Genomic DNA, 13,426 nt, shown 5'->3' on the forward strand with positions numbered 1-13,426 from the left:
TGGATGTCCAAAATGGAGTAAGGGTGGATAATTTTATAACCCAAAATACCTAACGGTTAAGGTTTCGACTTATGCTAATTTTCTTGAGAAAATCTACATTAACAATTTTAAACTTCGAAGTAGATTGTTACTTCAGAAAATTTCAAGAAAATTAGCTTATTTTTCGATGACTAGTAAGTCATTTTCTGTGAAACAAACTCACTTGAAGGAAAATGAATAAGAGGATAATAAATTATAAACAATGATCTAAAAAATTTACTCATACCATCATTTTAATTGATTTTATTAGTAATTTTCATTTTCTATTTTACTTTTTTTTAGTGACTCTTTAAATAATTAAGACCATTAAAAATAAACCATAACAACTAAAATTTAAATTTTAATATTATAGAAAAACCATATATTTTAATTTCAATTTTAAATTTAAATTGTTCAAAGATTAAGCTATTTTCTTGGCTTTGTAGTCCTGTTTCAATTTTTTTTACCACAAATTATCTCTCTTTCAAAAATGGTAAACCTAACAACATCCTTTTACCAAATTTACACATTTACACGTATTGTCCAAAACTCTCGGCAACTAATAATCCAACTGCTATAAATTGTGCCAAATTTCATTGGAAAAAACACATCAACACAAATTACCATTATTAGTCGCCTAGCTAGCAAACTTTTTATTTAAAAAAACATGAAGAGGTTTTCCCTTATTGTTTTGTGCGTGGTGACTCTAGTGGTGGTGTTATTTTCGGGTGCAGAGACAGCGCCAGCGCCAAAATGTGATAACCCCTTGGAGTATAGCTCATGCTTGAACGCGTATAAGAAGCCACCTCCATCAGCTGGTTGTTGCCAGAAAATGAAGGAACAAGCACCATGCTATTGTGAGTACATGAAGATAGAAGATGTCAAACGTGTTTTTGACAGAGTTGAGATTGCGAAAATGGCTAAATTGTGTGGAGTTTCATATTCTTCCACCTGCTAGAATCCCATTTGGTTTCATTTGACTATCTCTGGCTGGGATAACCTGGCATCTCAATAAATAAAATTTTATTTGAAAACTATTTTTTACTCATAATTTCGACTATAATGTACTTGTGTCCTTTTTTTTGGAATGATACTGGTCATTTGCTATTATTTACCTTTATTGTCTTGATTCATGTTACATATGTGCTAAAAGAACTACACAATGATCTAGATTTTGTTTGAACCGTATTGGATTGGTTGGATTTGGAAATTGATCTGGATACCAATATAATTTGAAGGGTTAGATTGGTTGACCCACGAACCAATGGAGACTAGTTGAAACGGTTTTCTTTATTTCTTAAAAAATATTTTTATATTTATTTAAATTATTAAATAATTTATTTAATCAAACTAGACGAACAAGTCGAAATGAAAAATATTTATTTGACTGATTCGATCATCGGTCCAGTTCTGAAAACATTGTTCTGAAAATATGTTATTCGAATATTTATTTGGGTAAAGTACACTAGTAGTCACTCAACTTTTAGTAAATTTCTTTTTTTTCTCATCGAATTATGAAAAATTACAAAATGATCACCCAACTATTCAAATTTTTTTCTTTTTTGATCTCAGTTAGCTAATGGTTGTAGTTAGACTTGTTAATTGGCTAGGTTACCTGCTCAAGTCCGACGGCCTGCTTGAAAAATGAAAGGGTTTAGACAAATACATGATGCCGAAAAATGGGCTTGGGTAAAATTTAAGGCCCATGTTCTATATGGGTCGAGATTTGTGCAAATTATTTTGACTTGATCCTAGTCCGACCCGAATATATTATGTTATAAAAAATAATTATATTAATTATATATGTTAAATAATTATTATATTTTTTATATTTATATTAAATTATTAACCCAATAACAATTAAACTCATTACCCAAGCCCTAAAAAAAACCTTACCCAACTAAATAATTGGCTTCGACTATTCCTAAAGCCTGTCAAGTAGTTAACCATAGACATATTTTAGTTAATGGTGTACAGTAGTTATACCAAGTCATCGTTGCAAGCTCTGAGATATTATTTTAACGACAGATGAACAAAATTCTAGAACTCTGATTCAAAATTACTTTGATTCATCCACCAATGAGGAATTACCAAAACATTTGACCCTTCACACATTACTATATAAAGGATTGGTCAATCAAATAATAGATAGGAAATGGGTTGGTTTGAAAATAAATGGATTGATTGTCGTAGAATATTATTCTCATCAGAACTCAAAATATAAAATTTTATTTAATACAATAAAACATTTATTATATTTATTGTAGTGTTTTTTAATGAATTTTTAATGTGGTATGAAACTCTTAGTTGATGTAACTTGTTTAGTTCTAGATTCAATATACTATTAGGTCATTAATTCTGAAGCCATTAATCATATTTCTTTTTATTACAGGGGTTCAAGTAGAACAGAAGCCTTCGTGATAAGGATTTCTCGTTGCGAACTAGAGATGAGAGAAATGTAACGGCAAAAGTAGTGGGAGAAATACATTTGTATTTTGATAATTTTAGAAAAAATATTTTAAATGACATTTTTATGTACCTAGTTTTCCTGTGACTTCTAATAAAGGAACTTCAATTCATAAAAATCATGTTCTTATCCGTAATGGATGGATGCAAAATAATATTTATTTTATTAAACAAAAGAGCTACTCACTGCTTGAAACCGAGCTTGTGAATAAGAAACTTAAAACTTCTTACTCTAATACTTATGATATTTAAGACTTAGTCGTGTTAAACAAGAAAGAATGAATAAACTTTTTAAAGATGAGACTTTGAGCTCACTTAAAGAGGCATATCTTCTACAATGTGAATCTCGCTTGAAAAGTAAAATGATCAAGAAATCTTCCAATGCAAAAGGTACAAGGGTTATTCAATCATTAAAATTTATGCATACTGACGTATGTGATCCCCTGAATGTTAGTTTGAGATTGATTACAATTATTATGTAAACTTTTTAGATATGTATTCCAGATATTTTTATGTGTATCTAATGCACCACAAGAGTGAAACTTTTAAAAATTTTCAAGAGTTTAATGTGAAAGTGGAGAAACAATTAGGTTTACCCATTAAGACACTTCGGTTTGACCGACGTGAGGAATACTTATTGGACGAGTTCATAGGATACCACATAGAGAATAAGATACTATCTCAATTAACTATGTGGGGTAATCCACAACAAAATAGCGTGGCAGAGAGATGGAACAAAACCTTGCTTGATATGGTTTATTCAATGTTAAGTTATTCACAACTGTCGATATCATTCTGGGGTTAAGCATTACTAACGACTTGCTACATTCTAAATTACATAAAAACTAAGGCAACACCTCAAGATCCATTCGAAATGTGGCACAGCATGAAGCCAGGCTGAAATCATTTTTGGAATTGGGGATGCCCAACCTACATGTCGGCTAAAGATGCAAAAAAGTTGGAAGTACAGATAGAATTGTGCATGTTTGTTGGCTATCCAAAACGGAGCAACGGTGAATAATATTATAACCCAAAAGACCAAACGGTTAAGGTTTCAACTTATGCTACTTTCCTTGAGGAAATATACATTAACAATTTTAAACTTCGAAGTAGATTGTTACTTCAAAAAATTTCAGGAAAATGAACTTATTTTTCGATGACTTGTAAGTCATTTTCCGTAAAACAAACGCATCTGAAGGAAAATGAAGAAGAGGATAATAATTTTATAAATAGTGATCTAAAAAATTTTACTCATACCATAATTTTGATTTAATTTATTAGTGATTTTCATTTTCTATTTTACTTTTTTTAGTGACTCTTTAAATAATTGAGACCATTAAAAATAAACCATAACAACTAAAATTAAAAATTTAATATTCTAAAAAAACCATATATTTTAATTTCAATTTTAAATTTAAATTGTTCAAAGATTAAGCTATTTTCTCGGCTTTGTAGGCACATTTCAAAAAAATTTTACCACAATTTATCTCTCTCAAAAATAGTAAACCTAACAACATCCTTTTACCAAATTTACACATTTACACGTATTGTCCAAAACTCTCGGCAACTAATAATCCAACTGCTATAAATTGTGCCAAATTTCAATGGAAAAAATACACAACACAAATTACCATTATTAGTCTCACAGCTAGCAAAATTTTTATTTAAAGAAACATGAAGAGATTTTCCCTTATTGTTTTGTGCGTGGTGACTCTAGTGGTGGTGTTATTTTCGGGTGCAGAGGCAGCACCAGCGCCGAAATGTGATAACCCCTTGGAGTATAGCTCATGCTTGAACGCGTATAAGAAGCCACCTCCATCATCTGGTTGTTGCCAAAAAATGAAGGAACAGGCGCCATGCTATTGTGAGTACATGAAGATAGAAGATGTCAAACGTGTTTTTGACAGAGTTGAGATTGCAAAAATGGCTAAATTGTGTGGAGTTTCATATTCTTCCACCTGCTAGAATCCCGTTTGGTTTCAATTGACTATCGCTGGCTGGGATAACCTGGCATCTCAATAAACGAAATTTTATTTAAAAACTATTTTTTGTACTCATAATTTCGACTATAATGCACTTGTGTTCTTTTTTTTTTTGGAATGATACTGGTCATTTGCTATTATTTACCTTTATTGTCTTGATTCATGTTACATATGTGCTAAAAGAACTACACAATGATCTAGATTTTGTTTGAACCGTACTGGATTGGTTGGATTGAAAACTGATCTAGATACCGATATAATTAGAGAGGTTAGATTAGTTGACCCACGAACCAATGGAGACTAGTTGAAACAGTTTTCTCTACTTCTTAAAAATATTTTTTATATTTATTTGAATTTTTAAATAATTTATTTAATCAAACTAGACGTACAGGTTGAAATGAAAAATAGTTATTTGACTGATTCGACCATCGGTCTAGTTTTAAAAACATTGTTATAGTTAAAAAAAACAAGAGAAATGGGTAGGGTAGATCAAATTATTATATTATAAAAATATATATGTTATTCGAATATTTATTTGGGTAAAGCACACTAGTAGTCACTCAACTATTAGTAAATTTCTTTTTTTCTCATCGAATTATGAAAAATTATAAAATGATCACCCGACGGCCTGCTCAAAGAATGGAAGGGTTTGAACAAATATACGATGCCGAAAAATGGGCTTGGGTAAAATTTAAAGCCTATTTTATATATGGGTCAGGATTTGCGCAAAAAAATTTTGACCCAAGCCCAATCCGACCCAAATATATTATTTTATAAAAATAATATATTAATTATATATGTTAAATAATAATTATATTTTTTTATATTTATGTTAAATTACTAACTCAATAACAACTAAACCCATTACCCAAAACCTTAAAAAAAAAAACTTAGGCAACTAAATAATTGGTTTCAACTTTTCCTAAAGATTTTCAATTAGTTAACTACAGACATATTTTCATTAATGGACGTACAATAGATATACTAAGTTATCGCTGCAAACCGCGAGATGTTATTTTAACGAGAGATGAATAAAATTTTAGAACTCTAATTCAAAATTATCTTGATTCATTCCCCAATGAGGAATTACCAAAACATTTGAAAATAAATGGATTGTTTGTCGTAGAATATTATTCTCGTCCAAACTCAAAATATAAAATTTTAAAAAATATATTTAATACAATAAAACATTTGTTATATTTATGTGTTTTTAATATAATAAAACATTTATTATATTTATGGTAGTGTTTTTTATCATAAATATTTTTAATTTAATTTTAATGTGTTAGAAAACTTTTGTTGGTCTAGATACCTTGAATGAACTCGACCTAACCTAGCCCATGAGCACCTCTAGTGGTAACTTTTAAAATTGGCATAATAACAATTTTAACCCTCAATATTTATATATTGTGTAAATTTAGTATTGATTCTAAAAAATCTAACCCTCAATTGTTACAGATTGTGTAATTTGGTCTCTCTTTTTTTATAGTTTTGCTCTCTTTTTTTTGTGACATAAAAATTGAAAAAAAATATTATCTGATGGAAATATACAAAATATGGAAACACCCCAAAATCCAAGATAATAATTTTCATCTTTTCTCATTCTTGTAAAATTAACCCTCAATGTCACAAAAAAAACTACAAAAAAAGGACCAAATTACCCACTTTGTAATTGTTGAGTGTCAATTTTTTCTAGAATCAAGACTAGATTGACATAATTTATAATGTTTAAGATTAAAGTTGATACTATGTCAGTTTTAAAAGCTGTCACTGTTAGCAACCTGATACAAAAAAAGTCAAAATTGAATAATTGGGCGACTATTTTGTAACTTTTCATAGTTGGGTGACCAAAAAAGAAATTTACTAATAGGTAGTTGATTGCTAGTGTAATTTACCCTGTTTATTTTTTTAAAAAAAATATTTATATCTTACATATATATTTTTAAATGTTTAAAATATTTCTTTAGAACATGAAAAAAAGTAAAAATATATTTAATCATGTTGAATACATATTTGTATATAATAGTACTTATCTCCTCTAAATCCTAATAACATACAGGTAAACCCACATTTTCCTTAAATACTATTAAATTAAGAAAATGGAATACTAATTTACGGTTTGTAATTATTATGTCATTTTAATAAATTTAAAATCAATTCATGAATTATATTTTAATCAATGTTTTCTTTATTTATGAGTTGATATGATTTTAAAAACACATTAAACGTGTTATAGCAGGTGCGAAATAAAAATGTTTTAAATACAGCATGGTTTTATTTGAAATTAACCTTTTTAATATCTACATCTATACTAATATATTTGTATTTGTATAAAACGTTTTATTCAGTTTGTGTCATGAGTCAATTTAATATTAACTCAATTAAAAAATTATTTAAAAGCTTCCTTTTAATAAAGAATTGGACATTAATCTAATCTGGTTTCATATTTTACTATTTTTATATGAAATGTTTAAATAAAATAACTACAAATATAATATCTAAAGTTCAAAGTTCAAACTCAAACTTAAAAGAAATATGTAACCATAAACACTTCACTATTTCACCTCTAACTCAATTATTAATTATTTTTTATAAATATAATTTTAATATTATGTTTTGCTTTCACCCCGTGAGTGTGACAATGTCTAATTATATATAATGTGTCTAAGTTGATGTCATGACTCACAAGTCAATTCGACATCAACTCAATCAGACAATTTACTTAAAATCGTTTTTAATAAAATAATGAATATTATTAAGATGGTGTTTTGATCTTTTACTATTTTTATACGAAATGTTTAATTAAAATATCTAAGGATTAAACCTAAACTTAGCATTATACCAAAATAAAATAAAATAAAAGATTGTTTTTTTGTCAAATTCTATTAATAGTCATTATACTTTTTTTTTAATAAGAGAGAATTGAATCAAACATTGTTTGGATGACACTTGCAAACTTTTCAGCAAATAATAGCAAACTAGGCTTCCCATTCCATATTACGTAACTCTAAGCTTGAGAGAAAAGACGTCCCCTTGCCACACCTTTCAACATTTGTTACCGACATGTCCCTTACTGCAATAAATTTTCTAAATTATACAAATAAAAAAAAAGGATGAACACCCTTTTCTCGATGTTAAATAATTTCCTTAAAATTGATCAACTGTCTGTTCTGAAACAATCGAAAATGCCCCGGAAACAGAGTACATGAAATTACAAAGAAGAAACTACTTTATACTGGGTATTATTAGAACAATGGAAACAAACCATATGGGAGTGTTATTCCTTGTTCAGCAAGCATTACAACTCTTCCTACATGTACCATAGTAATCAGGAGAACCAACCATAAAAACAGGGTTCCTCTGGCATTCCCCAACAGCAGCCCATTCAGGACAACTGGGATCTTCATCTGAACATTCATTTCTGCTGGAGTCAAACGATATCGTTTCTCCCGTCACAGCCCTTAGGTAGAAGAATTTCGTAGCAAACCACATTTCTCCTTCAAGAACAGGGCATCTTGCGTGCGGGCTACTACTGTCAGGAGATCCATTGAGGTGAGTCGTGAAGAACAGAACGGCATTTCCCTTTACAGGTTTTTGGATATTGCTGGTCTTTGTACAATCTGACCATGTCTCACTCTTTGACTGCAGCAGTAGGGATGCATTTATTGAGTAGGGGTAAATTTTTTAGCTCCAAACGGTTAATGAAGGTTTGAGGTAGATTCATTCTCACCTCTGAGTCAGGGAAAAGGATCTCACCGCCTTTGGTAACATTTGAAAGGTACAAAATCACAGTTGCCATCAAAGGCTCACTTAAAGCCCATGTCGATTTATTGCCAAAATAATCCAAGTTTTGTTCAGTCTCCTCAAGTCCATAGTGCTGAACATATAGAGGCTTACTATTCTCTAAAGCACAATGAACATTAAGTTATAGTGAAATGAAAATGTCCCTCATGAGAAAAGACAGTCATAGTAGGAAGATGAAAAAGATGGTTAACAATACCTTTAGGAAGGAAAGTCCAAGCTGAAATTCTTTCCTCAATCATTGCAAGAACTGTATCCTAGAAGGCACAAACATATTTCAAAGTTACAGATCATTCATGAATCATGCTGCCGGATGTTAATGCACATTATTGATTAATTTCTCTTTTGGTGACATTCATCAAGTGTATAGAGGCTTCAAGAAACTGATGGTTTCCACTATTATAAAGCTAGTTTATAGAAGATTTTAAAGTTCACTGATATTTAGAATTTAAACACAACAGCAATGGGGAAATATGCATGGGAAAGGAATACAAGGAAGAAAGTTATCAATCTGCCCGCCATTACATATGCAAATCAAGCTGAAAATGGATTTATTAGTGTTATGTTAAAGGGATTTAATAATGTTAAGTTATCCCGTATATCAGTTATTGGTACTACTGTATGTTTTAATATAAATACATAGGAGACTACCACATTGGTAGACTCTAAGTCTTTTCCCTCAATAACATGGTTATATTACTCAGACTTGGGTATGAATATCATATACGAGTACGTATCTAACATGGCTATCTTCAACTTTTTCTAAGTTCTTTTCCATGTATTTGGAGGTTGGAGGATCAACCCACATACCCATGTCCAAATGCTTGTTGAACACATGTTGGACACAAGTATTTCAAGAAAAATAAAGAGTCTAAGCAACATAGTGATATTGTATCAGAGCCACACATTCTTGATAAAAAATTTCTGATTTTCAAACCAACCCCTTGGTATTGATAAAACAAACTGAAGATTGGGTACAAGTACAAGCTCAGATATTATCTTTTTCCTAAGTTCAATGTAACCCAAATATTTGCAAATTGCAGCCACCTTTGATAGATAAAAAGATGTATGGTAATATTTTAAGTTGCTTTATACTAGTCATCTAACCCATATTTACATCTCTCCCTAGAGTTTCTTGGGTTGAAAGAATCATAGATCAATGACAGAATATATTGCTCACTTGAAGATATGAGGAGCTAAATACTCTCGAACTTTATTTTTGCTGATGTTTGGGAAATGCATAAACAACAATAGCAAATGCTTGTTCAATTTTTTGTCTACTTTACTTCTAATGTTTGAGTCACCAAAATCAAATATTCTAGGAAAGCTGATCTTTCCACTCTTTGCCCAAGCTCATTTTCGGGTTTTTCAATGTTCCTTATCCAAGGAAGGGCTTACTAGTGATACCAATTCTGGTGCTGAAAAATCTGCTTTTATTTCAAGTAGTTTAGGTATTGAACAGTTTGCAACAGCTACATAGCCTAACCATGAAGGTATAGGGGGTACATCTAATGGCGGTAGCTCTGCTGGCCATCGAGGAGCTCAAGGTGGCCAAAGGGACCATAATGAAGGTACAGGTACCCGTAAATGCACACATTCAGTCTTACAAGGTGAGGAGTAGACAAATTTGTCTTTTAGCAACAAAAATAGAAGGTAACTTTTTATTGATTGTCTATGTGGATGATATTGTAATTAGAGGTGATGATAGTGAAGGGATACAAGCATTGGAAACATATATACGATCTAAATTTTAGGCGACAGATTTAGGAGATCTGTTATATTTCTTAGGTGTAGAAGTTGCAAGATCTTTTGAGAGGATTTCACTATCCCAAAGGATGTACTTGACTTCTGAAACTCGATTGTTAGGATAGCAGACCTATTGATTCTCCTATGGGAACTAAAATAATTGGTAGAAGTTTTATGTTGAGTTTTCTTTCTTTCTGGTAGCAATATATTTTATGTGCTATGTAGTATATATAGCAACAGAACAGTAGTAGTAAAGGAGGATATCGTTGTAACATTCGCAACACACAAAAAGTCAGACTGAGGACAGATTTCCTGGCAAAAGCCAAAGCAAGGAAGAGATACTGAGATTGGCTCAAGAACGGCTTAAAATTATCAAAGAGATATTTACTAGCAAACCACTTTAAATTTGCCCAAGTGTCAACTTCAGAAGCGAGAAAACAAAACTAGAGTATGAAATCAAGTTCTTGAGTGTATCAAACAGTTGCATCAATAGGTTGTGAGTAAGCAAAGCAACAGAGTATGCAGAAATTGTTGGCTTGGAAGACAACAGAACTCACATTTGTATTCAGCAAAGTTTCTGAACTTGCAAGCTGCCTGCGTGTCTCAACAATAGCTCAATCATCATTGATCCCCAAAATTCCTTCTTTTGCTCCATGGCCCTAAGTCCATAACAATTTAATAACTACTTTAAACCAGTTTAGGCTTATTGAATTGAAGTAGTCAAATCAGTGGGGCAGAACTCTACCAAAGAAATAAGGAGGTCGCACTCCTCGTCCATTAGAAAGCCACTATATTGAAAGACCCTATTGCAAGCAAAATAATGGCAGATTTTTAGAAGAAGATTTAAATGCGCCAATGAAAGTACAAAGATCAACATATTTGCAAAAGCTAAAGGAGCAACTGAGAATCTCATAAAAGTTCATACAAAACTATAATGCAATACCATTTAAGAAACTGCCTATTTGACTCGCGAAAAGATAACCTGTGAAAATAACACAGCAATAAGGCAAACAATAAGTCCATCACTACCTGACCTTGGCCGCCATGAAAGTTGCATCACTCGTGAAGGGTCAATTACATTGGATTGAACCAAATGTCTCAAATGAATATCCTCCTTGTCCTTCAACTCCTTCCGGCTACTCGTGCAAAACAACACCAGATGGAAAAATGTTATAAAAAGGACCTCCATTGGGTGAAGAAACTGAACATTTTCTTAGAAACATAACTAAAGAACATGAAGAATAATTCATCATCCAAAGAAAGCAGAATCCATGGAAGGGAACCAGAAATTCTTTATATTAGATATAAATAAAATGCTCAATGAAATCTCATCCACGCAAATTTGACTTTTTCCTAAAGATAATCAATCAACGAAAGGTACTAACAACTAAAATAGTGATATCCACAAAATAATAAATAAATAAATAAATAAAACTAATCCGGGTTAAATGTCCACCATATATAATTGTTATGCATGAAAATACGAGATTTTAACAAAAACCCAGATGACGATTAAAGGGTAATTCATTAATCCTGTGTACGAAATGGATTGATTGCCTGATTCATTCAAAATCAAGACAAGCAACTGTAATATGGATAATTTCCACTGCCCATTTCCAAAATAAACAAAAAAAAAGTGAGATCGGGTTTTTCCTTTACCTTTCAGCTGAGAAATTGGAGAACGAACAGGTAAAAAGCAGAAGAAAAATTGAAACAAGGGAAGCCATGAAAGGACGCTGTAGCGATAGTTAGAGTTCAACGGGAAATTGAAAGCTCAATTGAAGTCCAAATGGATTTCCCAGGAAAAAAAAACAGAAAGCTAAACCTCCCATGCGATTTTGGAGCTCTGTTTTAGCTTCGGATTTACACGTTGATGTGGGAAGGTACTATCGAGGCGAAGACGGAACAAGAAAGATTTCTTTCAGTATTATTATTATAATATTTTGGTTAAACTACTAAAATAGTCACTTTTGTTTAGCTCAGTTTACATTTTAGTCACTTATATTTGAAATGTTATGTTTTAGCCACTTATGTTACCGCATTGTAACATTTTGGGTAAACTTTCCTTTTTTTTTCCATAAAAGAAAAAATTGCTTAAAATGAAAAAAATATAAGGACCAATTGTAGCATTTAACTTAAATTTTTCGTTTGAAATGATGATTTAACGTGTCACGTCAGCTTACCGTTACACCGTTAACAGTAATTAATGGCTCAATGACTAAAATGTTACAACACGATAACGTAAATGACTAAAACATAATATTTCAAACATAAGTGGCTAAAATATAAGCTAAGGTAAACAGAAGTGACTATTTTAATAATTTATCTTCATCTTTTTATAATTAAGAGTAATATATGAATTTATAAATAAATTCTTTTACCACATCATATATATTTATACTATTATTTAAACAATAACTAAATTGGTGTCGTAGCTTAGTCGGGTAACAATTAAATAAAAAAAAACATTAATATACCATTTCTATTAAATTATTACTATTTTTATTTTGGGTAAAATAAAAAATGGTCATTATATTTTTGCATGCATTTTGTTTTTGTCACCAAATTTTTAAATTTATTTTTCTATTTTAGTGACTAAACTATTTAAAATTAATTTTTTTATCACATTAAAAAACGGAAATATTCTATCCCTTTAACCCAACTTCATCATATGTAGTGCTTGCTTATGGATGATTGTTAACCTAGAGTAGACAAGAGTGATGATACTAACCGATCATATCAAATTTGTTTTATGGGTAGGATAAATTGTATCTTTTTATCTTTAATTTTTGCAGGAGCCTACAACTAAATTGAGTGAGAGATTTACTCGTAAGCAACTGTATGAGTTATGATTCGTCCGTGAGCAATTGCAGAATTAAATTGCTCAAAATTTAACCTAAAAGAAAGGAAAGTTAAAATAATATAAAAGGAAAAACAATAAATTACTTAAAATAAAAAAATATATACGGATTAATTGTAGAATTTAACCTTTTTTTAAATGATAATTTAACGGTTCAATGATAATTTAAGTGACTAAAACGTAACATTTTAAACATAAATAATTAAAATATAACCTAAAACAAACAAAAATGACTATTTTGATAATTTACTTTAAATCTTATAAGTACTAGTAAATATGAGTACCAAATACAATTATATTTTTTGATAAAAGTATATATTGATTTTTATATATTTTTTATTTTGATATTATTAATATAATATTTAATATTATTTTAAATAGTTTTAAATGAAAGATATATGATAATTTGAATATATAATTTTTTAAAAAGATAATTTATTTTAATTTTTTAATAAAACAAAATAGTCTTAATGTTTTCTACATTAAGTGTCAAGTAACTATATCTTATTTAACATTGTTTTACTAAAAATTTTATATTAAATAAAAAAATTCA

General features: G+C 30.1%; 1 protein-coding gene across 4 annotated transcripts; it reads right to left on the reverse strand.

The window, feature by feature from the left end:
- Window positions 1–7,598: 7,598 nt before the first annotated feature.
- On the reverse strand, window positions 7,599–11,945 carry LOC107890747 (probable prolyl 4-hydroxylase 12). 4 transcript variants are annotated; one of them, XM_016815277.2, is made up of 7 exons: window positions 11,673–11,945; window positions 11,048–11,149; window positions 10,759–10,816; window positions 10,571–10,672; window positions 8,467–8,517; window positions 8,197–8,369; window positions 7,599–8,108 (listed from the first exon to the last, which is right to left on the reverse strand). In XM_016815277.2, the coding sequence occupies exons 5-7, from the start codon at window positions 8,507–8,509 to the stop codon at window positions 7,755–7,757; spliced, it is 570 nt and encodes a 189-aa protein (XP_016670766.1). In that variant the 5' UTR covers window positions 8,510–8,517; window positions 10,571–10,672; window positions 10,759–10,816; window positions 11,048–11,149; window positions 11,673–11,945; the 3' UTR covers window positions 7,599–7,754. The 4 variants fall into 4 exon arrangements, with proteins under 4 accessions (XP_016670766.1, XP_016670762.1, XP_040957030.1 ...); XM_016815273.2 differs by having other exon boundaries at window positions 8,467–8,524; XM_041101096.1 differs by having other exon boundaries at window positions 11,043–11,149.
- Between the last annotated feature and the right edge of the window lie 1,481 nt (window positions 11,946–13,426).

This window comes from Gossypium hirsutum, chromosome D09 (genome assembly GCF_007990345.1).
Source record: "Gossypium hirsutum isolate 1008001.06 chromosome D09, Gossypium_hirsutum_v2.1, whole genome shotgun sequence".
Taxonomy (NCBI): Eukaryota; Viridiplantae; Streptophyta; class Magnoliopsida; order Malvales; family Malvaceae; genus Gossypium; species Gossypium hirsutum.